This window comes from Eretmochelys imbricata, chromosome 6 (genome assembly GCF_965152235.1).
Source record: "Eretmochelys imbricata isolate rEreImb1 chromosome 6, rEreImb1.hap1, whole genome shotgun sequence".
NCBI classification, from domain to species: domain Eukaryota; kingdom Metazoa; phylum Chordata; order Testudines; family Cheloniidae; genus Eretmochelys; species Eretmochelys imbricata.
In genome coordinates this window covers 57,353,507-57,380,925 of record NC_135577.1, presented here as the reverse complement: position 1 = coordinate 57,380,925, position 27,419 = coordinate 57,353,507, and the positions used below count along the sequence as shown (strand labels likewise).

General features: G+C 45.5%; 1 protein-coding gene across 2 annotated transcripts in view; it reads right to left on the bottom strand.

Annotated features, from left to right (window-relative positions):
* The window catches only part of EXT2 (exostosin glycosyltransferase 2), a 94,560-nt gene extending 82,096 nt beyond the window's left edge, over window positions 1-12,464 (bottom strand). For both annotated transcript variants that reach the window (XM_077818574.1, XM_077818575.1), the window contains exons 1-4: window positions 12,329-12,464; window positions 7,338-7,903; window positions 7,069-7,158; window positions 47-163 (exon numbers count right to left, since the gene is read on the bottom strand). In XM_077818574.1, coding sequence (XP_077674700.1) covers window positions 47-163; window positions 7,069-7,158; window positions 7,338-7,873 — 743 coding nt within the window. In that variant the 5' untranslated portion in view covers window positions 7,874-7,903; window positions 12,329-12,464. The remainder of the gene's footprint in view (window positions 1-46; window positions 164-7,068; window positions 7,159-7,337; window positions 7,904-12,328) is intronic.
* Window positions 12,465-27,419: the final 14,955 nt, after the last annotated feature.

Here is a 27,419-nt window from a genome sequence, read left to right as displayed (position 1 = left end):
ACAAGTTAGTGAATGCAAGCAGTTCAATTCACCAGGATCAGCTTACCCTGGTCGCCTTTCTGGCAGCTCCACCTCTGCAGACAGAGGGCTGTAAACAGGAATACTGACATCGTAGCCTTGTCGATAGGTCCATGTGGAGAATCCTCCTCCAGCCAACAGGGCTCTGACAGTTTAAGGAAATGAAAAGACTGTGAATGGAGCACATCGGATATTACGTTTAAATTCCAGGTCATGGTACTTTGTCATCATTCCTAGCACATCAGCTGGCTTTTCTACTTTGAGGTGTCAGTGTCTGTAGCACTTTAATCAGTGGCTTTCCCATGAAAGTTTATTTTAACTTATCCCAGCTGCAGTACAAAACAAAAGGGAACTGTGAACATTTCTTTAATATGCAGTTATACTGGCTCAGAACTAAAAGATACCAAACTCCCACAAAGGACCAGCCTGGTTTGGGTGCCCCAGAATAGCTTTGATAATTCAAGAGGTGGTACTCTTCTCTTTGAATCTTCACTGAACCAGTGTTTCCACTGGTTTTTGGGGCACAGTGCTAGTAGAGGTGGTGTATTTTGGATGAGATGGTCCTGATCACTTGTAGTAATTAATGATCCTGTTGTCATAGCTACATTTCAGTTTGAGGAATTACATCCTAAATTCCTTCTATCAGTTTAGCTCAACACCAAACTCTTCAGTTCCTGCCTTACTTTTTATCTGATGTTGCTCTGAACCATTAGAGGCAACCTGAGTTTCAGATATAGGTGTAGTGATTTTGTATTTCTTAAAACACAAAGATTCTTCAGGACCGAAGGCTCTATAGAATTGTTAACTATTGTATTTCAGAATACACCACATAAAATAGTAAGTTTACTTAGATTTTCCCTTAAGGAAAATGATATAAATGGCAAACACAATGACAAAAGATAAACCATATGCTCTGAAACAAACCTCAGAGCAGATGAAGCTTGTAGTACTGTCTACTGAGAAACAGAAGAGTAAAAAAAGATGGTTATCATAGAACAATAGAAATGTATGGCTGGAAAGGATCTCGAGAGGTCATCTAGTCCAGCCCCGTGTTGAGAGAGGATCAAGTATGCCTAGATCATTCCTGACAAGTTTCTGTAGAATCCCCATCATTGAAGATTTTTAAAAATAGGTTAGGAAACTTCCCTACATGTAGAGCCCTGAAAGTCTGCAGATATCTGCTTTATAGCCATGGATATCCACAGACCATGTTTGCGGATGGATGCAGATCCAAATTTTATATCTAGAGCCCTGTGGATATCTGCGGATCACATACAGATACAAATTTTGTATCCGTGTAGGGCTCTACCTATATGAAGGTACAATGTATCCTCCCAATGGGAATGCCTTGACTGTCATGCAGATAGTCCATCTGTGGCTTTTCCTGTATAGGGCAACCTTTGCCAGACAGAAGTCAAGAGCTTTAAGGACGGGAAAAGAACATGTAGGAGAAAAAATAATGAATCTTTCATATTTCCAGCAGAAATTTGAACTTTACTATATTACACATTTTCTATTCCTGACTGAGCTTCTTTGAAATATGCTAGTAGAGAAAGACCACCTTTCAGTCCCCACTTCACCCCCAGTAGCCGAGTGACACAATGAATGCATTGCCCTAATTCAGGAAATCCTGGATTCAACTTCTTTCAGTCAGCCTTCCTGAACAGTTCATTACATCCAGTCATTCACTACAGAACGCTTGAAATTGTCGTAGGGATACTGGGTCTGCTCAAATTACCGTATAAAGTAATTTACATTGTGGAAAAATATGTATTTTTCCAATTCCAGTTCCACCCATTTTCTGGAGAAAAGGAGCAGAACATGACATACCACTGTACTAGGCAGTACTGAAAGAATCCTGAGGAGCAGCATTCATTGTCTGGAAGGATTAAGATGATTATGGATAGTAGCCATATTACCTCAAGCTGGAGTATTGTCATAGTTCACTAGCTAAGCAGGGATATGTCTTGTCAGTACTTGAATGGGAGACATCCAAAAAATGCCAGGGTGCAACAGGAAGCAATACTGATGATTCATGAGGTGGCTCTTGTCATAATATAAAGGGAAGGGTAACCACCTTTCTGTGCACAGTGCTATAAAATCCCTCCTGGCCAGAGGCAACATCCTGTTACCTGTAAAGGGTTAAGAAGCTCAGCTAACCTGGCTGGCACCTGACCCAAAGGACCAATAAGGGGACAAGATACTTTCAAATCTGGGGGAGGAGGAGGCTTTTTTCTGTGCTCTTTGTTTACGTGTTTGTTCTCTCTTGGGACTGAGAGAGGCCAGACAGAAATCCATCTTCTCCAACCCATCCTAATCCAAGTCTCCAATATTGCAACCAATACAGGTAAGCCAGGCAAGGCGGATTAGTTTCTTTTGTTTTATGTGAATTTTCCCTGTGTTAAGAAGGAGGTTTATTCCTGTTTTCTGTAACTTTAAGGTTTTGCCCAGAGGGAGATCCTCTGTGTTTTGATTCTGAATACCCTGTAAAGTATTTTCCATCCTGATTTTACAGAGATGATTTTTACCTCTTTTTTTTTTTTTAATTAAATAAAACCCTTCTTTTAAGAACCTGACTGATTTTTCTATTGTTCCAAGATCCAGGGGTTTGGGTCTTTGATGATTTTGTAACCAATTGGTTAGGATATTATTCTCAAGCCTCCTCAGGAAAGGGAGTGTGTAGGGCTTGGGAGAAAGACATCTCCAAGTGGTCTCTTTCCCTGTTCTTTGTTTAAAACGCTTGGTGGTGGCAGCATACTGTTCAAGGACAAGGCAAAGTTTGTACCCTGGGGAAGTTTTTAACCTAAGCTGGTAATAAGCAGCTTACGGGGTCTTTCATGCAGGTCCCCACATCTGTACCCTAGAGTACAGAATGGGGAAGGAACCCTGACAACTCACTTGCTTGGAATTAGCACCAAACCAATTCCTTAGCATGGTGTTTGGAGATGCTGTCTTTCATGTTTGATGTAAAACTAAGCTTGCAGATTACTCTCAAAGACTATTATTTTTCATCAAAGCGAGGTGTCTTGGTCAGATTCCAATAAAATAACTGCTTTAATAACCTTGAAGTTTCAAAAGGATGTTTCACTGCCGTCCTAAACAGTAGCGTGGAGTTGTTCTGTGCTATTAAAAAGCTACCACCCTTTACTCCAGATATCGCTGCACTGCAGTGGTGATGAAAGCAAAATATATTTAGTTTGTGAAGTGCTTTGAGAGTTCTGAGTTCAAGATGAAAGGCGCTATAGAAATACAAGAGATTTTGAACTTGCAGTTCTGTATAGGTAATCAAACCCAAACATACCAGCACTGGCTAATTAGACATTACAGAGAAAGAGGTTATTTGAGCACAGGATGAAAAATTAAAAAGGTGCTGAGTGAGAATTCAGGTTCCAAAGCCAGAGTGTTTATTTTGGATTGCAATGCCTCACCTTTAGTCATTGTGTGTCGAATGTTGCTGTGACTATTTCCCACCCTTCAAATTTCATGTTCCTGGTCTCATTCACATTAATTCAATTGCAAGGCAAGGAATGAAAAATTGGATTTGGCTCATGTCTTGCTCCTCTCGCGTTTTTACACCCAGGTTATTTTTATCCCTTAATGAGAAAACTGCAACCAGATTGTTTTAATTGGATCCGATGCATGACATGACGGCACCTCATCAGCCTTGAGAAAGCAGGTGCGCATCACACAAACTTTTACCAAAATAAACCCACAGGAACCAATGCCAGTTAAATAACTCCACTCAGATTTTCATCATGCAGTGCAGTAAGAGAATCAAGATATTAACCTCTAGAGTACTGAAGACAAGTAGTCTTTAACTTGCATTGAACTAAAGATGAGTGAACATGTTCTCAGTTCCTTTTTCCTCCCTTCCACCCCACCCTAACCTCTTCCCAGTCACTGATCGCTTTTTTCACTTCAAAAAGTACAAAAACTGTCTGCATTCCCATCTGCTGTAAGTTTTCTTGTTCATGTCCCATACTTACTCTGGAGTATCACCAGTTCTCTCCCCAGTCTTGTAAACCCACCCTCCTAAACATCAGTGATGGGATGTAAACAGCAGTTAAAAAAAGTCACTGTGTAACCGATTAAGAATTTATCGGTTAAACGTTTAACCAGGGAACTAGGAGTGCGGGAGGTGCTATAGCACCCCCATGTTTTACACAGCCCCCTGCTGCCAGAATCCCTCCCGACTGCCAGGCCCTGGGGCAGCAGTGGAGTCCTGGGCTCCAGCCAGCTGCAGAGTTTAATTGTTAACCGAAACTGATAAGACTGATGCTTACCAGTTAAACTTTTACATCCCTAATGAGTGCCCAATTCAACACTTAATTCAAGAACTAACAGCAAGGAGGCAGGCTACCTGGGGACTTGTTAGGTAGGGTTTCCTTCTATAGACTAGGTTTAGGTTTACCCCAAGAAAAAGTTCTGAATTGCCTTGTCTCCCAGCTAATGGAAAACTTTCTTCATCCCTATGATAGCACCACTATATTACCTGATAAAAAATTCTCAGGAGAGTCTGTTTTCCAGGCATTAAGGCTAGAAGACTACATATTCTACAACACTGTCAGCAAAGCAGTTTCTGCACCAATTAAAACACATTACTTAGTACTGACAACCCATGTTTCCATCTTCAAGGTCATGAAATCAAAAGCTTTTAAGCTGCCTTCTGGAAATTCTGATATTGGTTTTAAAGCTCTAACAAAAAAAAAAAAAAAAAAAACTAGTGAGGTAACCTAGCTAAAAATTTTCCAGCTACAGGAATACCATAAAAGACATCACTACTCTTCTCTGCGCAAAAGGTCTTATTTTACCCAGATTAATGTTCAGCACTGAATCAACACACCATATTTGTCATATTTCATGAACCTTACAATGCACTGTTTTAGGGCCACGTACCAGATTTGGTACATGCCAAAGAAATAAAGTAGACTCTCTGTGCAAGCTTCCCAGACAGCACCAATGTATACTTTAATGTTGACCTGCTGCATTCCTAGGAAGTCTAGTCCTAGAGCCTTACAGAGACTACTAATGCACTTCATTCTTGACCTTCAACTCTGTACAGCTGGTCTTGTTAGATCTGAACTGAGGTCTTCAAAAGTGAAAGCCTCGTGTAATAACGCCTACCACTTAGGCTCTCTGAAGATATTCTGACTACAAACAAATATGTCACTGATGGCAAGTCTTACCAAAATGGAGAGTCATGATTTGTTACATAGGACTCATGACTTTCTGTTGCAACAAAGCAGTTTCTTTCACTCTTGTCTGATCCTGTTCCCCCTGTAACTAATAGATCTCAGAGGATTCAGAACTACCTGACTTCTCCCAGTAGTATGGCATATGCTTAAAACAAACACCTACTGAAATAATATATTTCCTGTGTTTGAAGTCCAAGACACACAAGGTCAATTTCAAATGGATGCCTGATACAAAAGAGGTTAATAAAACAAAGTTGTGAAGCACATAGTAAATCTATTGCATTAATTCAACAGATCTATTCCTTTCATAGGTACCGCTGCTATTATATATTATGTATCAAAACAGAGCATTCCATTAAACAGAATACAAATGAAATGAAAACCTCTCAAAATGATAGAATTTAAGAGAACTTGAGTGTGAGAGAGAGAGAAGTTACATGTTTAACAAGTTTTGACTGTAAAAGAGTTATGCTTGACTGCCCTCTTCAGGCCAAGTTTGTGTCAAATACACCTAACATATTTTGGTTCTCTCTTTTCTGACTGCAACTACAGTTTAAGATCAGTCAAGTCACTCCAAGAAGTATACTGAACACTGCAGAGAAAATCTACTCTGTTTCGGAATAAAAAGATAATCTGTTGCCTATGTTGCAAACAAATCAAGATCTAAAAATCCAGCCACATTCTGCCTCTCATGCTATCATCGGTAGTAAAGATCCTGTAATCATATTTTAGCCAGAATTTTGCTGATCATGTGGCAGAAGAGGTCCATCTTGCTCTCTAATCGCTGTATTGGTTTTGTAAGGCCTACTGCATGTGGGTCAGTGAAGCAAAAAGATTTACTTTTTTAAGCTTAATATAGTTGGAAATTTCTTCCCTTTCCCATATTTCTTCCTAAAGCGTCTGTTCTTTATTATACCTATGTTCTTCATATCCTTGTTCCCTCTTTTCCCCTTCCCAGAATGCCTGTAGAGGAACCTACTCTACAACTAACAATTAAGATAAGAGTTCAAAACTACTAATTTCCTGGCAGTAATTTTCAAAATGCACAAACCAGAGAAGGATAGAGAAAACCAACAGTATTAAAGTCAGCGATAAATTACTCGATCAGTGTAATTCCTGAAATCTCTCAGGTTTCAGAGTAACAGCCGTGTTAGTCTGTATTCACAAAAAGAAAAGCATCCGATGAAGTGAGCTGTAGCTCACGAAAGCTTATGCTCAAATAAATTGGTTAGTCTCTAAGGTGCCACAAGTACTCCTTTTCTTTTTTTGAAATCACACACACACACACACACACACACACCAAATCAAGCTCTGGTGTCAAAATTATCACATTCAATGCTGAGTCAGCTAGAATGGCAATACTGTTTCTTTTGAATACAAAGCAGAAGCAGCCAAACTTTGCCCAGCAGAGGCAGCTAGAGAGAAGCCCAAGAATGGCTCCTAATTTGAATTAAATGGAACACACTCAGTCATTCTTCATCTTCACTAAGATGAACCTGTGGAGGCTACAGGTCTAAGCACAGAATGCTTCACCTTGATCAGAGGAGCCTAGCAGCTCAGATCAAGACGGAGCATTGATAGCTGCAATATTACCATGGGCCACACTCCCTGTGAATTTAAGGATGAGCAACATTGTAGAATGCCATGGGCAAACAGTTGTCCTCTCAACTTAAAGAAGCTAGACAGTCCATCTCCTATCAAAACAGGGTAAGACATACTCCACCTATGTAAGACTCAGGAATTGTAGCATTTGCATTGGACTACCAAGAGTTCTGAGCCCCACTTCCTCTTTAAAGACATTTTATCCCACATACGCCGCCCTCCAATGTACTCAAAGAAGCAGCATGATGCCTACCTATCTCTGGGAACATCCAGTGCTGTGTTGTAGTCAGGTGGCCCCCCAGGTAGCATGTTGAACAACAGATGGTTTGTGCCTCGATCCCACCTAAAGAGAAGAAATCATTAAAGCCAGTTAGAGAGCTGTTCCCTGAGACATGGATGCCAGACTCTCCCAGATTCTGATCTCAGCTCTGACCAGGGCTCACTGCAGAACTTTTCCCATCACTAACCTTATCCTTTCCAGCTCTAACTTTATGATTCACACAGTAAGGTTTCTGTAGGTACCTGGATAACTGTGCCAAGGCTTGAGCAGTTTCTTTGATGCGGAGCGTGTTCTGGTTCAGCACATCTATGGACGGCACAAAGAGGCAGGCCCGGTTGACATCATCTGTGTAGAAGTCACTGTCAGAGATAGCAGTCAGCAGCTCGTTGTACTCCCGAGAGATAGTGTTGCTAACCAGCATCCCATACTCATCCACATATTTCTTCAGTGAATAGATATAGACCTTGATCTTGTTTTTGGGGTTGAAGCCACAGCGATAGACATCAAAGCAGGTGTGCATCCTACAGCTGAGGTCTCCCCGTTCTGGGATGGGGCTCTCAGCAGGAAGCTTGACTACAGGCACATCATGGACACTGCGCTTCTCCACTGTCCAATCACTGGATGACTCAATGGAGTGTGGCCAGAACTGGAACATACCTGTGGCTATAAGGCCAAGCAGGACAATGGAAAAAAGTGTGATGTAGTAGATGCGGTGCTTGGTCTTCATTCTTGGGATGAGGGCTGGACCCCGGGTGTTATATTTGGCTGACGCACACATAATGGAACTAGCCACTTCTACCTCGTGTCTCTAAAGGATGGGGAGACAAATGCACAAGGTAAGAACAGGGACAATTTTAAGTTTGATAGAAGAGACACGGGTATCACAAAGAACAGGAACGGCAGGGCAGAAATATATTCAGCTCCCTTTTGGGAAGGCTCCTTTGCCTCAGAGGATTGTACTGACATTCTTCAGATATTCATGTCTTCCATTGGAATGTCAGGTGCTTGCTACCCTCTGTTTCAGGGATGACACTTGGAAGCACCAACACGAAACAGGTATTTGCTGGGACCAACAAAAGCATACTGGGACCACAGACCAACATCCTTATAAAATAGTTCAACCAAACTGTTAGCAACCATCATGTCAGAATAACAAACGGGCCTGAGCTTTAAAAAAAAATAAAATCAGACAGATAGGAAAAGTCATTATATAGGTCCCACCCAGTCCATCTCCCAGAGTTTTCCCAATGTACGTTTTCTAGTATTGTGTGCTCAAGGACTGAGGAAAGGCAGTTAAATCTACGTTAAGTATATAAACTGAGGGAGCAGGGGAATGTCCAATGCCAAACTTACCTTATTCAACTCTGATTAATGGGTAAGTGTCATTGACATGCAGCTTTGGGCAAATAAAGAGTATCATACAGGACTCGCAATCAAGGTGCAGTCACTAATCTAGGGTGTGTTGTAAAAAAAAAAAAAAAAGTCTACAGTAATTCTGTATAAACATCACCTGTCCACCCTGTGTGGACTAGAAAGATACTAAAGTACTTTTTGTAAGAGTAGTTGCCCTGGTGTTCTTGGCAAATGTGCTCTTCCACCCAAGTGCAGCATCAGCTGGTGTTCTCCCAACACTGAAGAGGCACTTCAGTAGTGCTATGTGTATATCCTTGTGAAATACTTTGGGATGAAAAGCACAATATGAATATAAAAAACATTAACTGTAGCTGGGGACTAATATTTTCCAGGACTGATCATGTAGGTTAGTTTTTGTGCTTTTAAAATTCTGGTTACTAAACAAAGCCAACTTGTAAACTTCAGGGTGAAGGAACAGCAACTCGAGAGAGACACATAATCAAACTATGTTTGTTACATATATAGGGTGTTTTGGTTTTTGGGTTCCAACATAGCTAGAACTCAAAACTTCTCACAATAAGGAAACTGATCATGGCTCCAATTTGTAAACTGTTCACAGCAGCAAATTTTTGCAACATGTTATCAGTGCTTTGCTCCACTAGAGCATGGCTGACAATCATATATTCTTCCTTTTGTGGAAAAGTGTAGAGGGCCATTTTTGAGAACTAAAAGAGAAATTTAATGGGCAAATGTTAGCCAAACAGAAATTATACAAACAACAACAAACCACCACCACCAAACATGAAGAAATAGAAGAGTATGTCAAAAACAACAGTTTTTACCGGAGAACGTTGGGACAGAAGTTGTTTGCAATTTGAAGTGATATCTTGCTCTGCTGCGTAAGTGCTGTTTTATACACCACTTAAGAAGTTGTCAACTTTTAATGCTTCAGGTCAAACTAGGTTCACTTTCTGATTTCAATTAAATAGTTTTGCCAGCCTACTGATGAACACTCAGCAGATAAAAGACTGAAGTCATAGTGTAGCCAGGAAAAGAACAGGAATTTCACAGTATTACTGTCAGTATTATAGCCCAAGATCTTCTATGTTTCTTCTGCCTTCTAGTCAACTTATTCCCTCACTCCCCCATACATTGCTGGAATCATCTGATTTATCACAGATATAATACATTTGTGACAGGCTCTTGAGTCACTGAGAAAGACTGCTTTTTCCCTCAGTCTCAGACAAGGAACTATTTATTCATTTTTACACACTGCATAATTAATCTCTAGAACTCACTGCCACCAGATAAAGGCAAAGTACTTAAAAGTATTCAAAAAGGAATTCGACATGTATAGGATAATAAGAATTAACACAGTTACATTAGAAACCATTGAAAAAAATTAAGAAAAAATATTAGCCTTTCTGTTTCAGGGCATCAAAGATAAAATATCAATTATTAGGAAGAAGCTTCCCCTATCAACAGGCTATCCCATAACCATTCATGAACAGACCCTTTAATTGAATTTTCCCTAACTCTAGACTTCCTAGGCATTACAGGGTTGCTTCCATCTTCCTCTGAAGCAAGCGGTACTTGTTTCTACTAGATGGATACTAGTTTAGACAGACTTCTGGTCTGATTCAGCTTCGTATCTCCCTCCCATGTTCCTAAAAACTATGAACCTTGAGTTGAGTGTGGGAATGAGTTTCTGGAGAATTCTCAGATTACAATTTTAGAAAATTGTTAGGTTAGAACTCCTTATCACTCTCAAGTTGTCAAAGAACAGGCCTAGGACTAGCCTGGTTAGCCCAGAAAGCCTTGGTTAAAATCAAACTTCTCCACAAAAGCATTTCACACTTCAAGACTCCACACAGAGATGCATCCATACAAGAAAAGTTGAGGGAGCGGAATGACACTTCAGCAGTACTGAGAAACACTAACAGGAGAATTGAAAGTAAGTGGGTGATAGGTTCCCCCCCCTCAGTGATTTCTCCTGCACCTCCCAACACAAGATTTAAAATCAGTTTCAACCCATATTAACAACAGAGGGTAAAAGAGATGTGGTTTAGGGTCCGCCCACATGTAATAAGAAAAAAGAAAAAAGTCTTTAAAATAATAGGAATTATGGCTAGACAAGTGCCTTACTTCAGTACAAGTTTCCAGAGGAGCACAGCACCTGAACAGTGAATCCTCCCCATATACGAGTCCCAGTTTCTCCTCACAGTCACAGATACAGCACACCACACGATCCATTGTCTCCAGCCAAGCTCTACGATACAACCACATTTGCTCCAATCCCTCAGACAGAGACAAACACCTACAAGGTCTCTATCAAGCACTCTTAAAACTACAATACCCACCTGCTGAAGTGGGAAAAAAAAAAAAAAAAAAAGATTGACAGAGCCAGAAGAGTACCCAAAAGTCACCTACTACAGGACAGGCCCAACAAAGAAAATAACAGAACGCCACTAGCTGTCACCTTCAGCCCCCAACTAAAACCTCTCCAGCGCATCATCAAAGATTTACAACCTAACCTGAAAAATGATCCCTCACTCTCACAGATCTTGGGAGACACACCAGTCCTCGCTTACAGACAGCCCCCCAACCTGAAGCAAATACCCACCAGCAACCACACACCACTCAACAAAAACACTAACCCAGGAATCTATCCTTGCAACAAAGCCCGATGCCAACTCTGTCCACATATTTATTCAAGTGACACCATCATAGGACCTAATCACACTAGCTACGCCATCAGAGGCTCGTTCACCTGCACATCTACCAATGTGATATATGCCATCACATGCCAGCAATGCCCCTCTGCCACGTACACTGGCTAAACCGGACAGTCTCTACGCAAAAGAATAAATGGACACAAATCTGACATCAGGAATCATAACATTCAAAAACCGGTAGGAGAACACTTCAACCTCTCTGGCCACTCAGTAACAGACTTAAAGGTGGCAATTTTGCAACAGAAAAGCTTCAAAAACAGACTCCAACGACAGGTTTCAGAGTAACAGCCGTGTTAGTCTGTCTTCACAAAAAGAAAAGGAGTACTTGTGGCACCTTAGAGACTAACCAATTTATTTGAGCATGAGCTTTCAACGAGAAACTGCTAAGCTTGAATTAATATGCAAACTAGATGCCATTAACTTGGGTTTGAATAGAGACTGGGAGTGGCTGGGTCATTACACATATTGAATCTATTTCCTTATGTTAAGTATCCTCACACCTTCTTGTCAACTGTCTAAATGGGCCATTTTGATTATCACCACAAAAGTTCTTTTCTCCTGCTGATAATGGCTCATCTTAATTAATTAACCTCTCACAGTTTGTATGGTAACTTCCAACTTATCTGTGTATGTGTGTGTGTGTATATCTTACTGTATGTTCCATTCTATGCACCCAATGAAGTGGGCTGTAGCCCACAAAAGCTTAGTCTCTAAGGTGCCACAAGTCCTCCTTTTCTTTTGGCGGATACAGACTAACAAGGCTGGTACTCTGATACCTGTCAGAAATGTAAGGGAGCAAGGGGCTGAACACCTCCGGCTGGCGATGCACACCCTGAACGTCTTCTCCCGCCTGCCCTGCCAGGCCGCTGGACACATCAGTTTCCCCCCCCCCCCCCACGCCCGCCCTCCCGGTGACAGGCCTCCCCCTGCCTGGCTTGGAGCTGGCTACCTCCCTGAGCCGCTGGGCCAGCCCGCCCGTACCCCCTTGTCCCTCCTGGCGGCAGAGGCGCAGGCCCCCGGAGCTGGGGCTGCGGGGCCGCGAGGCTCATCGCTCTCCGCCGCCCGCCCCCCCGCCCAGGAACGCCAGGGCCCGGCCCCCAGCCAGCAGCCCGGCTCCCCGCCCCCAGCTCGCCCCCCGGCCTCACCTCAGCCAGCAGCGGCGCAGGCTCACGGCCTCATGTCAGACCAAGCGGCCCCGTCCAGTGGCACGTCCGGGGCCCTGGGCCGGCGCTCGGAGCAGCTGCCGGCGCAGAGCTACCTACCCAGCCGCCGGGCCAGCGCTCAGAGCGCATGCGCGGGAGGGACGGTTTCCCCGCGCATGGCAGCTACTGGCACAGCCACCTGTGTCTGCAACCTGACGTGGGGGGTGCGCACGCGCAGTAAGAGTACCTCGCTGGCCCCAGGGATAAGCCGCATGTGGCTCTGCGCCTTCCCGCGCCTACTCCTGGGCCGGGAGGCGGCCCCGACGCACCGCGAACCGGCGGCGGTGGGGTTGGACGTCGCCGGATGTTGCCGTCTGGCAGCAATTCTGTATGGAGCAAGAGTTGGGAGACACGGCTGGGGCCAGCGGAGATCAGAGGGGCAGGATAGCTCAGTGGTGTGAGCAATGGGCTGCTAAACCCAAAGGTGCGAGTTCAATCCTTGAGGGGGCCATTGAGCGATCTGGGGGCAAAAATTGGGGCGTAGTCCTGCTTTGAGCAGAGGGGTTGGACTAGATGACCTCCTGAGGTCCCTTCCAACCCTGATATTCTATGATAGGGGCACAGGGTTGCCAAGTCCCCAGGAATTAAAGATTATGTCATGTGATTAAATCTCCAGGAATACATCCAACCGAAAGTGGCAACTCTACAGGGTGACCAGGTGTCTGACTTTCGACCAGAACACCCAGTTGAAAAGGGACCCTGGCGGCTCTGGTCAGCACCAAGGACTGGGCCGTTGAAAGTCCCTACTAGCAGGTCCAGCACCTAGGCGAGGTGGTCGCACACTAGCCCCACCCCAAGCACCGACTCCACACTCCCATTGGTCGGGTGAGAGCAGTGTGCTGTGGAGTTGCCTAGGAGCCAGACCTGCTGGCTGCTTCCAGGGTGCAGCGTGGTGCCCCAGGACAGGCAGCCAGCCTGCCTTAGCCTCACTGACTGGGAGCTGCCCGACCTCAACCCCAACCCGAAGCCCCCCCAAACCCAGATCCCTGTCCTAAACCCCAGAGCCCACATCTCCAGCCGGAGCCCTCACCTCCCATCCTGCACCCCAATTCCTTGCCCCAGCCCAGAGCCCCGTCCTGCACCCTGAGCCCCTCATTTCTGGCCCTACCCCAGAGCCTACACTCCCCTTTAGAGCCCTCACCCACTCCCAGTGAAAGTGAGTGAGGCTGGGGTAGAGTGAGTCACTGAGGGAGAGGGAATGTAGTGAGCAGGGGGGAGGGGGTGCCTTGGGGAAGGGGTGTGGCTAAGGTGTTCAATTTTGTGCCAATAGAAAGTTGGCAACCCTACAACCCTAGGCATGGCTGGTGGTGGTGGCAGCAGGGATAGGGACATGGCTGGTGGTAAGGATTGGGGGTGGTTGATGGTGGTGTCAGGAATGGTGATGGGGCTGGGGATCAAGGGCACGGTTGGTGGTGGAGGCGGGGATTGGGGGCAATGACTGGTAGTGGGGATCAGGGGGCAATGGCTGATGGTGGGATTGGGGGGCATGGCTGGTGGGGGTGGTGGGATTCGGGGGGCACTGCTGGTCCTAGCTGTGGAGAGGATGGTGTGGTTGGTGTTGCCCAGGTCAAGGGTTAGGGAGACACCACTGGTGCCACCTGCCCACATAGCTCTAGCTCCGACCCTACAGCTACAGAATCATTTCCAAGTTCTGTGGTACACTATCAAGTTAAGGCTCACCATTAGGAGGATTATGTCCTGACATCATGTTACATCAGGGGGTGATGATAACGCAATGCAATGACATCTTTGACATGAGGTCAGAGGCCTGTGGCATGCAGATGTTCTGAGAAGATGTAACTGAGTTGTGTAACCAGGTGATAACATTACAGTGTACTACGATAACATTCTGGCTCAATGTTGTGTTCCGTCACATTGTTGTTTATTTTCCACAAGGTACCAGTGTTATAAATATGGCCACAATCATTCATATGGTATCTGGGGCTCAGATTGGGTGATGTTCAGCATTAAAAGCTCACGCCCCTCTCACTAGAGCAAAAGGAGTAACTTCTTCAGCTGTAAGTAAGAAACAGACTGTAATACACACTGGAGAGTCTGGTGCATATGATCCCACACACAAAGCTGGTGCACCTCACTAGGCATTGTGCGCAAACAGAAAAAGATACTATGATACCTACAAAAAACTTGACAGTGATTAGGCCACTGGTGTGCCGAGACAACAGCCTCTCATGCTGATCAATATTGCCTCATTATTTCCTTGTACACCCTCATCTGTCTTTCGGTATCCATCTGTTAGTCTCTTGTCTTATACTTAGATCGGGGTGAGCAAACTTTTTGGCCCAAGGGCCACATCTGCGTGGGGAAATTGCATGAAGGGCCATGAAGGTAGGGCTGGGGCAGGGGGTTGGGGTGCGAGAGGGAGTGCGGGATGTGGGAGGGGTTGCGGTGTGCAGGAAGGGGCTCAGGAGAAGGAGTTGGGGCAGAGGAGGGGTGCAGGGTGTACGAGGGGGCTCAGGGCAGGGGGTTGGGGTGCAAGAGGGATGCAGAGTGCGGGTGGGGGTTGGGGTACAGGAGGGGTGTGGGGTGTGGCAGGGGGCTCAGGGCAGGGGGGTGGGGTGCAGGATGTGGCAGGGGGTTGGGGTACAGGCAGGGGGCTCAGAGCAGGGAGTTGGGGGGCGGGGTGCAGGAGGGATCGGGCTCCAGCCTGGCGCTGCTTACCTGGAGCAGCTCCAGGGTGGCAGCGGTGCGCACCAGGGCCAGGGCCTGGCCCTGGCCTAGCACTTCACGGCTCTGCTCCGGGAAGCGGCTGGCACATGTCCCTGCGGCCCTTGGAGTGGGGAGGGGGCAGAGAGCTCCGTGCACTGCCCTTGCCTGTGGGTTCCACACCCAAAGCTCCCATTGGCTGCGGTCCCCGTTCCCAGCCAATGAGAGCGTCAGGGGAGGTACCCACAGACAAGAGCAGTGCACGGAACCCTCTGCCCCCACTCTCCCAGGGGCCGCAGGGATGTGGTGCCAGCCACTTCCTGGAGAGAAGCAGGGCCTGCAGCACCATGGGGGGCAATCCCACAAGCCAGATCCAAAGCCCTGAGGGGCCAGATCCAGCCAACAGGCTGTAGTTTGCCCACCCCTGACTTAGATTGTAAATCCGTCAGGGCAGGGATTGTCTTTGTTCTGTATTTGTACAGCACCTAGCACAAGGGAGTCCTAGTCCATGTCTGGGGTACTACAATAATATAAAATAATAGCTGTCCCACTCCAAAAAATTCACATGGAGCGTGCAGAAACAGCATTGCCACATAATACTCAGATCACAACAGCCATGCTTGTGTCATATACAGAACTCAGAAAAGTGGAAAACCCCAGAAATGGGAGAAGTTAATCCTATTATAAGTATCACCTGCACTTTTGTGCTTCCAGTGCAGCTGCATGTGCCACCAGAGATCGTATGAAAGGAATTTCCTATCTTCAAGCCGCAACAATTCAAAATCCCAATTCCTCTCTTCCCCTTGGGCATCTTTCCCTTCACTTGCAGTGCAAAAACTGGAGCCAGGAAAGCTACATTTTCTGAAGAAGGGGATTCATTTCTTCAGCAACACTTGCATCCTGCAATCATTTCCTCATCTGCCACTGAGGTAGGGAGCAAGAAACCAAGGGAACTGAGAGTAGTGCAGAAGCTCTAAGTAGTTTGTTTTCATTTCTAGCTTCTTTGGAAGCTTCCACCAAGTCTCCTCAAGCACTTCAATTTATAGTGCAAAGAGCCAGAAGTGACAAATATCAAGATCTATTTTGAATGTTGGGGTATTCCTTAGTTCGAAGTGACCTTTGTGCTGCTGTGCCAGATTATTAAGAACCCTGAGGACTGAGGCTTTCTACACAGAATAAATCCAGCACAGGAAGCAACCATGCGAGCCTTTCCCATACAAACCACTCCCTTCTCATTGCGATTTAACCCTGGCCTAGAGGGACTAGCCCTGAGAGGGGAGTTCAGTGATTTGTTTTTTAAACTGAATGTACAATGTGCTTCATTTTCCCAGTTGCTGCCTCCCTGTCTCTTTTGTACATTTTCATTTGGTTTCATTCATTGCTCATATTCCTTGCTAACTAGTAAGAAGGGAGAAAGAAGGATTTTCTCAATTTCTTACTGTAACAGCCACTCTCAGCACCTCTGAACTACTGCAAATGCCAAAGCGTCCTGTATTTGATGCACAATCCTCCACAGCTGGCAATGTTGCCATTTTTCAGAGCTAGTGAAGGGCTTCCAAATGGGGCTGGGCCACAATGTTGATCATATAGCCAACTGTGGATAGAACCACAAGCAGAGTGAAGATGGCTGAAACAGCTGTCTATGTTTACTAACTGGGGAGGGCTGCACCAGATACTGGGTCACTTCTGCAAAATTGTATAATCTTGCCAACCCCCACCAACTAAAGCCAGGGTCAGCTCCAGCTTTTTTGCCGCCCCAAGCAGCGAAGGGAAAAAAAAAACAACAAGCCTGGTTGAGCTGCCGCCAAAGAGGAAGAGGGGGACTGCAGGGCTTGCCGCCAAATTGCCACCAAGACCCGGACGTGCCACCCCGATGACGGACGGAGTGCTGCCCCTTTCTACTGGCCGCCCCAAGCACCTGCTTCCTTCGTTAGTGCCTGGAGCTGGCCCTGACTAAAGCTCAAGCAACCACTCCTATTGGGCACTCTCCCTTCTGTTTCCCCCAGCTCCATCCACCCTCACTTCCTGGCTTTCTGTCCAATGTATTGGTCTTTCCAGCCTCTCTCTTTCCCCTCCAGCACTGTTGGACGCCAAACAGGTCTTTGTCATTGTTGCCTTTGTGATGGCTGGGGGCAGCTTGTACATCCATCTGATCATCATGTGCTGCTGCTCTCCTCTCCTAAGCCTGGCCCAAGCCAACCACTCCAGTTTAGGATTTTGCTGCAGGCTGCGCTGCTTCCTTCAGGTGGTATAGTGCAGGGAAGTTGCTTTCCCTAGGTGGTGAGACTGGGTCTTTGACTGTAGTACTGCTGTATTCAGCTACTCCACCTACACTGAAGAGGGAAATGACATCATGAGGCAGCTGGATGTTGGATGCACGGGAGTGGAGATGGCTGTGCGAAGATGTATAATGTACATTGTTTATTTCCATCGAGTCGGAAGTCCTGGTGTCCATCTTAGTGGGAGCAGTCAGATTTAAGGCAAGAGTGAAAAGCCTGGATTGGGCCAAAAACAAATTAAATCTCATTGTGAATTTAAAACTGAAACATCAATGGAAGTGTGTTAAGGGCGAGACAGAGCAATGAGCACTCCTGGTGAAGTAAGAGATTGATCGTGGCCAATGGGTCCCTTCCTGGATTCTCAGCCAGGTGCACTACCAGTTAACATCATCGTTCTACTTAACCCGCCTGCCTAGGTGCTCAGAAAACATAGCAATAGGCAATGCCTAGACTGGAGAGATTAGAAAGCTGTCCATTACCATGGTATCCACATGTCATTTCTAAACATTCCAACAGCACAGTGATGGGTCTCATATGAAAACTCAGATGGACAGATCCTTCCTCCCTCCACCACAAATAAGATCAGGAGACAATGCGACATAATTAAAACCTAACTGAAATTTCAAAAGAGGGTTTTACATTTTACAAAAATTGTTTTAAATGGATAAAACCAAATGGATATGTATGCGAGCCACAGGGGATTTGACACACAAAGGAGGAAAAGAGATTGTGGATAAGGGGGCCAGTAATATATCTGAAGTCACAAGAGGTCATAATAGAAAACATAATTTTTTTTTTTAAGGTTTGAGAGCTCTTTCAACAGTGGAGTGAGATAAACAGACCTGGATTGAGGGTGGAACAAGCTCTGAATCATAGGGCAAAAGGCTCCCCTCCTAACATCCTAAAGTGGGGGGAGGGGATTGCTAAAAGTTAGCAGGTGTCAGAGCACAGATATCTGTTGGGATGAGGCTCAAAGGATGAGGATTTTGAAAGAATGATTATTGTTATTTATTTACTATTAACCAAGTGCTGTATACCACAGACATATGATGAGAAGCTGCCCCAAGAAGCTTTAAAATCTCCATGAACATGGGATGCTACAAAACTCAAGTAAACAGTCAGTGATGTTTAGCCCATGTCTGGATAGTTTGCTATTTTAAATTATTGCACTAATGCTTCCTTGATGGGAGGACTTGAGCAAGTGTGGGGCACAAAAGTTTATGTTTTATCAAATTTGCAGACCAGAATTGCCTTAGTCGGTTCCTTGGAAATAAGAAAAAGTACTAGCCTAAGGATGCTCTGGCAATTTTCCAGAAGCCTAATGGAAACTTTAGTTTACAGAAAACAGTGCAGACTGCAGGCATCCTCTTCTTTAATCCAGAGTGGTATGCCACAGGGACTCTGGTACCAGCATGCAATGCATCAGTTCAGAAGCAGAAGACCAAAATACACAAGGCTGAATATGTGGCATAAATGGGCACATCTGTACTGAAGTCAATGGAAATTGCATGCACTTACACCACTAATGAAGCTGGTCCCCTTTGTCCCCTCTGATTAAAGCAGAGGGCAGAGGCTGGCCATATCTGCTTGCCCCCGCCCTCCCGCAACCCCACTCTAGCTCTTTGCCCCACTCCCTGCATTAACCCCACTACAGCAGGGTGTTGTCAGAAACACTCTTCTGAAATGCATGGACTGGATTCAGTTCACCTCACCTGCTTTGTGCTTTTCTATGCTGTTGCTGGCTGGATTGATTGGTTGGTTTTCACAGTGCCGCACGGGACGGCATTCAGGGGGATAGCAGGAAAATCCCAGCTCGGTCCTAGCTATGGTTTGCTTGGCTCATGCCCTTGGGGCTTGTGCCGCTTGCCAACGCCAGCCTGTTGCATGACAGCACTTCGGTGGACCGGCAGGCAGCAGCAGCTCGTGGCAGCCCCTGTCGCAGCGTTACGCCAAACCATGCTGGGGCCTGTGTTCCAGGAGACCGGCCCACGGCGGGCGCCACCCAGGCGACCCAGTGGCTGGGACTTGGCGAGAACCGCCCTGTCGGCCAAGGCAGGTACTACAGTTCGTGCTGCGGCGTACGCGGCTCGCGGCGGCTAGGAGTCAGCGGGCGGCTCGCACCGGGCGGGTCGCGGCGAGCTCAGCGGAGCAGCGGCGTTGCCGCTGGGCCTAGAAGGCGGCGGGGGAGGGCTGCCTGCAGGGGCTCCTGGTCTGGAAGAGTCGGGCTGGGAGGAGGTGGAGGACTTCTCTCCTGGTGCAGGAGCGATGAGCTGGGGAGGAAGCCTGCGGGGGGTAAATGCGCCACCACGAGAGTCAGGCTGGTACCTGGTGTGATCTGTGAGGTGCTGTGCGGGAGCCTGGGCGGTTCGTGTTTGTCCTACAAGAGAGCCAGTGTTTTCCTGAGCCGCACCCCGCTTAGCTGCTGCTGGCCCCGCTTCTGGATAAGAAAGAAAACACCAGACCTGGCACCCCCACCTGTTTTGATGTTTTTGCTCTTTATTTTTCCTTTCTTCTTTCTCCTGGCATGATGTGACATGGCCCTGGCCTCTCAGTGGGGGGGAGAACCTCCCTCTTTTCTTAGTTTTTCAAGATTTGGGTTTTCTTTTCCATTATCTTTAATGTTCCTCCTTTGTCGCCTTCTGGCTGACAATACATGGGTACAAGTTATTTTGTGTAAACATCTGGTTTGGGAATAGCCCCTCCCCCCTGTAAGCAGTACTTTAAAATGTAGTACAGGTCATGAGCCTACTAGTCTCTAAACATTCATAACCACAGTCTGTATATCTATCTTATAATGACCGTGGAGTTCGGAACGTTACAAGATTTCACTTGACATTTTTATACACAAAAACATTGCATAAACCCAGTTGTTCCAATTGCTTACTTTGGGTGGGGGCGGGTCAGAACCCCTGTCCTCCCCTGGGAGTGTGGCAAAGTGTCCCCAATTTTTTTTTCTGTTAGAATTCTTGTACTTTGAGATTTAGGACTACACCACTACTAACTGTGGGCTGGGACAATGAAGGCAGGAGAGGATACAGAACCCTTGCATACAACTGTGTTTTCTATTGTTCTCCAGGCTGAGCTCACCAAGTAGCCAAGCTGCACTCAGTGCAGCTGAGGAGAAAACAAAAATGATTTTATATCACCTTGATGGGTCCCCCTCCCACAAACCTCGGGGCACCTTAGGGCCAGTTCAGGACCCGGAGAAACTTAGCCCAGTCTCTAAGTTTTGGCATCTGATGATAACACCTCATGGGGCAATTCCATCACTCCTACAGAGCCCAATGGTGCTCCGGCCATGCCCTCTTCCCCTGACATCATCCCTTCAGTAGTTCTGCACCACCTGGGAACGTCCCCTGTGCCAAAGGCATCCCAACTCTGCTAATAAAGGAGGCATTTATTCCACCAGCTTTGTGCTGCCAGAGTGGGGCAAAGCAGGCAGAATGTGGGAGGGACACGAAATGGCCCTCTTGCTACCTAACCCTATAAGTAAGATACCCAGGTGTTTACAAGTGTCAGGCTCCTTCCCCTAAAAGCACATTTCTCCCCTCTGCTACTTTATTGTATCAGTCCTCATCCAGCGTTACCTCACGTGGGGCTGCAGTCCTGCGGCACTGCCACGTGAGTGCGAGAGACATTGTGCGGGGCCTGACCCAGTTTTGTAGGAAGTGGCTGGTGCACATGTTGTGTAAAGCCTTTTGGAGCACTCTTAACCCTTACTGTCAAAGGGTTAAGCCCGTGCACCTCAGCGGCTCCAAAAACAAACGTGTCCAAAGCCCACCTTTATGCGCGCGCACCCGCCCTATCTTCCCCCCACACACACACCCCACACACCCCAGTGCTTCCATGTGGAAAAAGCATCCGCGAAATGCTCTCTGCAGTCAGCCCTCTTCTCTGCTATAGGCGCCTCTATGCATCACGTCCCCACTTTTATTTACATTATCTGTATCTTTACAATATTATCATGTTCTTCAGTTTACGAAACATACACATCAAGCAATCAGGCCACAGTGTCCCCATTGACTTTGATGTATTTGTGACTAGGGTTTTCCCTGGCATTAATTCAGATTTTATTTATTATGACACAAGATGCTTTTGTTTTTAAACGTTCTGTTAAAACGTGCTGTGAGGTTGCTTGTGCATTGATCAAAAGCAATCATTTTCCTTGATTTTAGTTCCAGTAATAAATTGAAACAAACGGTACATCCTGAATTGACCAGTGCCACTTTTATGAATCGAGTACGGCACCATTCATGTGCTCGGGCTCCGTGCTGACATGAATGTGGTGATCACTGTGAGCAACAGGACTCATCTGGGTGAATGGTGGTTGGATGTGACTGAGCCATAGAAGGGTGAGCTGCGTCTGTGACAAGAACATTGGCTAGTCCATGTGCTGCTGAGGGAAGGGAGGGGAAGGGGACGGAGGTTGCTGAACGCAGCGGGCTGACGGATGCCCGTACAATGCCCACAGGCACTTCCTCTCTCTGTGCTCTTCCAGGGAGAATAAAATGCCTCTAATCAATCGTAGCTGAAATATTTAAGGAGGCTTTAATGGTAGTTTCTTTCCTATAGGAAAATTTGGGAAGTTTTCCACCGAGAAAGAGTTTTGCAAATTATTAATGGCTAAGTGAAGTAAATGCAAGGAGCCCTTGCTGTTCTGTTTAGCAACCGCGAGAAAGACACACTATATCTTTTGACAGAGATTTCCCTGGAACTTCAGAAACACTAGCTTTACTAGTTTGTATTCCAGTGGTGTAGCTGAACCAGACAAGTCTGCAGCACGCTGTATTATTTTTAGACTCTTCTAGGTTGCCATTTTTTATCCTGTAAAAAGACTCATCAGCTTCTGGGTGACTGGCCATCAATTTTTATAAATGTGTCAGAGTCCAGATTTTTTTTTTCGCCCTGCTCTCTCGCCTCCTTTTAAAGCCTGCTGTATACAAGTCTTTTGAGATGGTGGGGTGTGCATGATTTCAGTTCGTGCATCAGATTCTTCCATTCACAGCTCTTTAGCATCACAAGATGCATTCTTCTGCTGCACACAGCGCTGCTTATCGTCTATTATGGGTGAACTGCCCAAGTACATAGAATTGAAGGCACGGGCAGGCAGAATCACCATAGTGCCTGGTTATGACTCTTCAGTCAGTTCAGCATTCCTTTGCAATATTATATCTCCTCCATGTACAATGGTGCAATGGGTGTGTCAGATTCAGGGATATCGCTACTCAGTGCTGTGACAGCACATTCTCAGAAGCCACTTTAATATAAAGGGAGATCATTGCAAAAGTGAATGACCAATTAACGTACGGGGGCCATCCCTTCCACTTTTCTTCAGCCCTATGAGGCAGCATAACCACCAAATAAAGGTTCATGTTTTGCTTTGAAACATCTGGTATGGACAACAGTCAGAGATGTAGACTAGATATAACACAGTTCTGTTCCGCTGCAGAAGGAGTCAGGATATCATAATAGACTGACCATTGGTCTGATCCAGTATTTTAGTTTTCTGTATTCCAACAAAATGGCAATTTCATTGAACTGAGCCTTTTCACTTCCTTAGTCAATGCAATTTTAATCAGTGGCCAAAAAGTTATGCTACTGAGCAGGGTGCATCACATAGACTATATCAAGCCGCATAGACTATATCCCTGTGCCCCCCACTTGCTGGGGGAAGAGAAATGTATTGTATAGCCATGACAAAGCCTATACTGGTTGATGTCTATATTCCCACTTGCTGGGGGAGAAGAAATTTATTATATAGTTATGTTGCCAGCACAGAGTGCGCAAGGCAAGCAACAGCTGGGTTCGTTGCCCAGTGTGCATCGTGCCAATGACCACAAGGGGGTGGAGCAGCAGAGAGATTTATTTGGAGCTCCAAATAGGGCGCAGGGAGACTGAGCTGTCTTAAGTCCTGCAGCAGTGCAGCAGATTCCAGTATACATTTTATACCTTTGCCTACTTCACTACACAAGCTTATGCAACCAATCACCTGTTGCCCCATACAATACCGTAGCCAATCAGCTAAAGCAGCCAATTGTGTTTTCCCTCAGTAGCATTGCCTGAGCCTTGCCTTATTTGGTCCTATTTGTTACCGGTTTTTGCTAAACATTTCTGCCTTCTCTATGTTTCCCAGGCCGAAGCTGGCCTTGACTGGTGAGCTGTGTACACACCTGTTTGTGTGCTAGCTTCCTCAGAGTTATGCAGGATCACAGAGGGTTCAAGAAGCAAAGGGGCCTTGGTTTATTCGGGCCAAGAGCAGGAGGGCTTCCTCGACACTCGTGGTCTTCCACCCTCCCGAGTTACCTAGTGTAGTGCCCAGTGTCCCCAACAGTTATGACATAGCCTATACTGCTTGATGTCTACATCCCAATGCTCCCCGCCCCCCCCCCCCCCCCGCACTTGCTGGAGGGGTAGGGGAGAAGAAAGGTATTGCACTTTAGAACCCTGCTTCTCATAGCACCAGTTTAAGAGCAGGAAATGCTAGGGGGAATCTTGCCACCAAGCTTTCCACAGAAATGCTCATGTAATAGAAATACTGATTGCAAGTTGTCTGTCATTCTATATTCTTCTCCTTCCCAAAAGCACTCAGACAAAAGGCAGCTATCATGCTTTGCAGTGGTATTAATCTTTAATCAGTCGAGTGTTTTCTGCATTCAGGTGTTCAGGGAAAAAAGGGTCACAAGGAGGATCTGCCTAGAATAACTAAGCACATGTGCGTAGGCTGTGCAGTCAGAATCTGGTGGGTAACTGCAGGGAATAGAGAGAGCAGCTAAAAATAGTATTTGCTTCCAGGGTTTCTCCAGTCTATTTTTGATGCTAGATTTTAATAAGGTGGTTGACTTCTTACTAAAAATGACTGTTCCTAGCAAGTTAAGGACAAAAAGTAGAATATTTTTAGCCAACACAGACTAAAGTACTTTTGTTGACTACAGCTAAATTGAGAACAAGGCAATGGCCAGTTGCCAGTGATTTATATAATCAGTAATAAATAAGACACTGCTTACTACTCTATTAATTTTGGTGAAATTTGGAAAACTGGAAGGAAGAAATGGGGGGCACACAGAGCCCCTAACATCTGGTTGGCCAACCCCGCACTTCAATCAGGTCACAACTGTCTACAAATCAAAGAACTGGTTGATGGCAGCCATTAACATGCTCGAACATAATAACCCCCATCTCAGTCCTGGGTCATCCTCCCAGTAGAGTTTAACATGCTGATAAATCATTCAAGGGATCTCCCAGACACAAAGAAAATAAGTAATAATTGTGGGAGGAAAGGACTGAGGGGAGCACATAGAACCCCTGCTGAGGGGAGAACAGGAGACACTGGTGGGGAAAAGGGGGAAATGGAGGGGAATACAAAGTCCCTAGTGTGGAGGGGTATAATGGGGGACAATGGGGACACAGAGCCCTGTTGGGAAGGGGGAGACACACAAAACCCCTGCTGGGCAGGGGAATGGAGGACCCTGCTATGGGGGGAGGGGGTAGAGGGAATGGAAGGACACAGCACCCCAGGCTTATGGCAGAGGTTGGAACAGAGATTTTGCCCCTGTGCCAGGTGCTGTGTATGGGGGACAATGGTATGGGGAAGGTGAAATTGGGGGGAGTTTTAGGGAGTTCCTGAAATGGAGCAGAATGGGAGGGTGGAACATAAGGAGATTGTGGTGGGAGGGGAAACGGAAGAATGCAAGGAGCTCCTGTGGTAGGCAATGAGCTCAGCCTACAGAAAGTACAAAGTGTGCATGTTGTTCTGTCAGGACCTTTTCACATCAACATCACAATCTTACTCCCATCCAAATGATGAAATACATCCTAGAATACGTAAGGAGCTGACTGAGGAGATATCTGAGCCATTAGCCATTATCTTCGAAAAGTCACAGAAGACTGGTGAGATTCCAGAGGACTGGAAAAGGGCAAATACAGGGCCAGTCTATAACAAGGGGAATAAAGACAACCTGAGGAATTACAGATCAGTGAGCTTCGCTTCAGTACCCAGAAAGTTAATGGAGCAAATAATTAAGCAATCAATTTGCAAATATCTAGAAGATAATAAAATTGATAAGTAACAGTCAGCATAGACTTATCAAGAACAAATCATGTCAAACTAACCTAATATCTTTCTTTGACACTTGACAAAGTGCACTTTGACAAAGTAACAAGCACTGTGGATAGGGGGAAAGCGCTAGATGTGGTATATCTTGACTTTAGTAAGACTTTTGATACTGTCTCTCATGACCTTCTCATAAACAAACTAGGGAAATACAACCTAGATAGAGCTACTATAAAGGTGGGTGTATAACTGGTTGGAAAACCGTTCCCTGAGAATAGTTATCAGTGGTTCACAGTGAAACTGGAAGGACATACTGAGTGAGGTCCCGCAGGGATCAGTTCTGGGTCTGGTTTTGTTCAATATCTTCATCAATAATTTAGATAATGGCATGGAGAGTACACTTATAAAGTTTGCGGACAGTACCAAGCTGGGAGGGGTTTCAAGTACTTTGGAGGATAGGATTAAAATTCAAAATGATCTGGACAAACTGGAGAAATGGTCTGAAGTAAACAGGATGAAATTCAATAAAGGATGAATGCAAAGTACTCCATTTAGGAAGGACCAATCAGTTGCACACATATAAAATGGCAAATGACTGCCTAGGAAGAAGTACTGTGGAAAAGGATGTGAGGGTGATAGTGGATCAAAAGCTAAATATGAATCAACAGCGTAACACTATTGCAAAAAAAAAAAAAAAAAGCAAACATTCTGGAATATATTAGCACAAGTGTTGTAAGCAAGACATAAGTAGTAATTCTTCTGCTCTACTCTGCACTGATACGGCCTCAGCTGGAGTATTGCGTCCTGTTCTGGGTGCCACATTTCAGCAAAGATGTGGACAAATTGGAGAAAGTCCAGAGAAGAGCAACAAAAATGATTAAAGGTCTAGAAAACATGACCTATGAGGGAAGATTGAAAAAACTGGGTTTGTTTAGTCTGGAGAAGAGAAGACTGAATGGGGACATAACAGTTTTCAAATACATAAAAGGCTGTTACAAGAAGGACGGAGAAAAATTGTTTTCCTTATCCTCCGAGGATAGGACAAGAAGCAATAGGCTTAAATTGCAGCAAGGGAGGTTTAGGTTGGACATTAGGGAAAACTTCCGGTCAGGGTAATTAAGCACTGGAATAAATTGCCTAAGGCAGTTGTGGAATCTCCATCATTAGAGACTGTTAAAAGTAGGGTGCCCAGATGTCCCATTTTTATAGGGACAGTTGCGTTTTTCGGGACTTTTTCTTATATAGGCACCTATTATCCCCCCGTCCCGTTTTTTCACAGTTGCTATCTGGTCACCCTAGTTAAGAGCAGGTTAGACAAACACCTGTCAGGGTTGGTCTAGATAATACTTAGTCCTGTCTTGAGTGTAGGGGACTGAACTGGAAGACCTCTCAAGGTCCCTTCCAGTCCTACAATTCTACGAAATCTTTCCAATTTATTTTCAGCCAGCCGGGAGAAGTCACTTTCAAGGGGCTTCTGACAACAGTCTATTGTTTCTGAAGAGTGTTAGCTGGGACAGACTTTGCCTTTTCTGTTCCAAAGTCACAACTCATCTTGCCTCTGCTTCCAGAGCTACATTCTCAGTTTCTGGGGACAGCCAAGCTTAAGAGTCTGGCCCACGGATACCTTCTTAGATGGTCCTCACACCTGTAAAACCATTTGCATGTAAAAATTGGCTAACATGCAGCACACGTGAACAACAAAGCATGCAACCCTCTAGTATTGTTTTCCTTACATTAAAAAAAAAAAACAGTCCCCCTCTTGCAAATATGCACGTCTCGTTGGCTCTTTTAGTGTACAAGAAGTAAAATAACCCCCTTAGTATTGTTAAGAAGAAACATTTTACCGACCAGTGAACATGAACAGCTGGGAAACACCCATTTCAGAGCTGTATATTAAAATAATTTCAGAGTTGTATATTAAAATGCACCAGTTCTGGGAACTACTAAAAACCAAGGAGAAAATAGAGCCAGCACCAGTTAATGGATTGCTTTTGTTTATTACAGAAATCTAAAAAAGAAATAAAATAAAATAGTGTTTTGA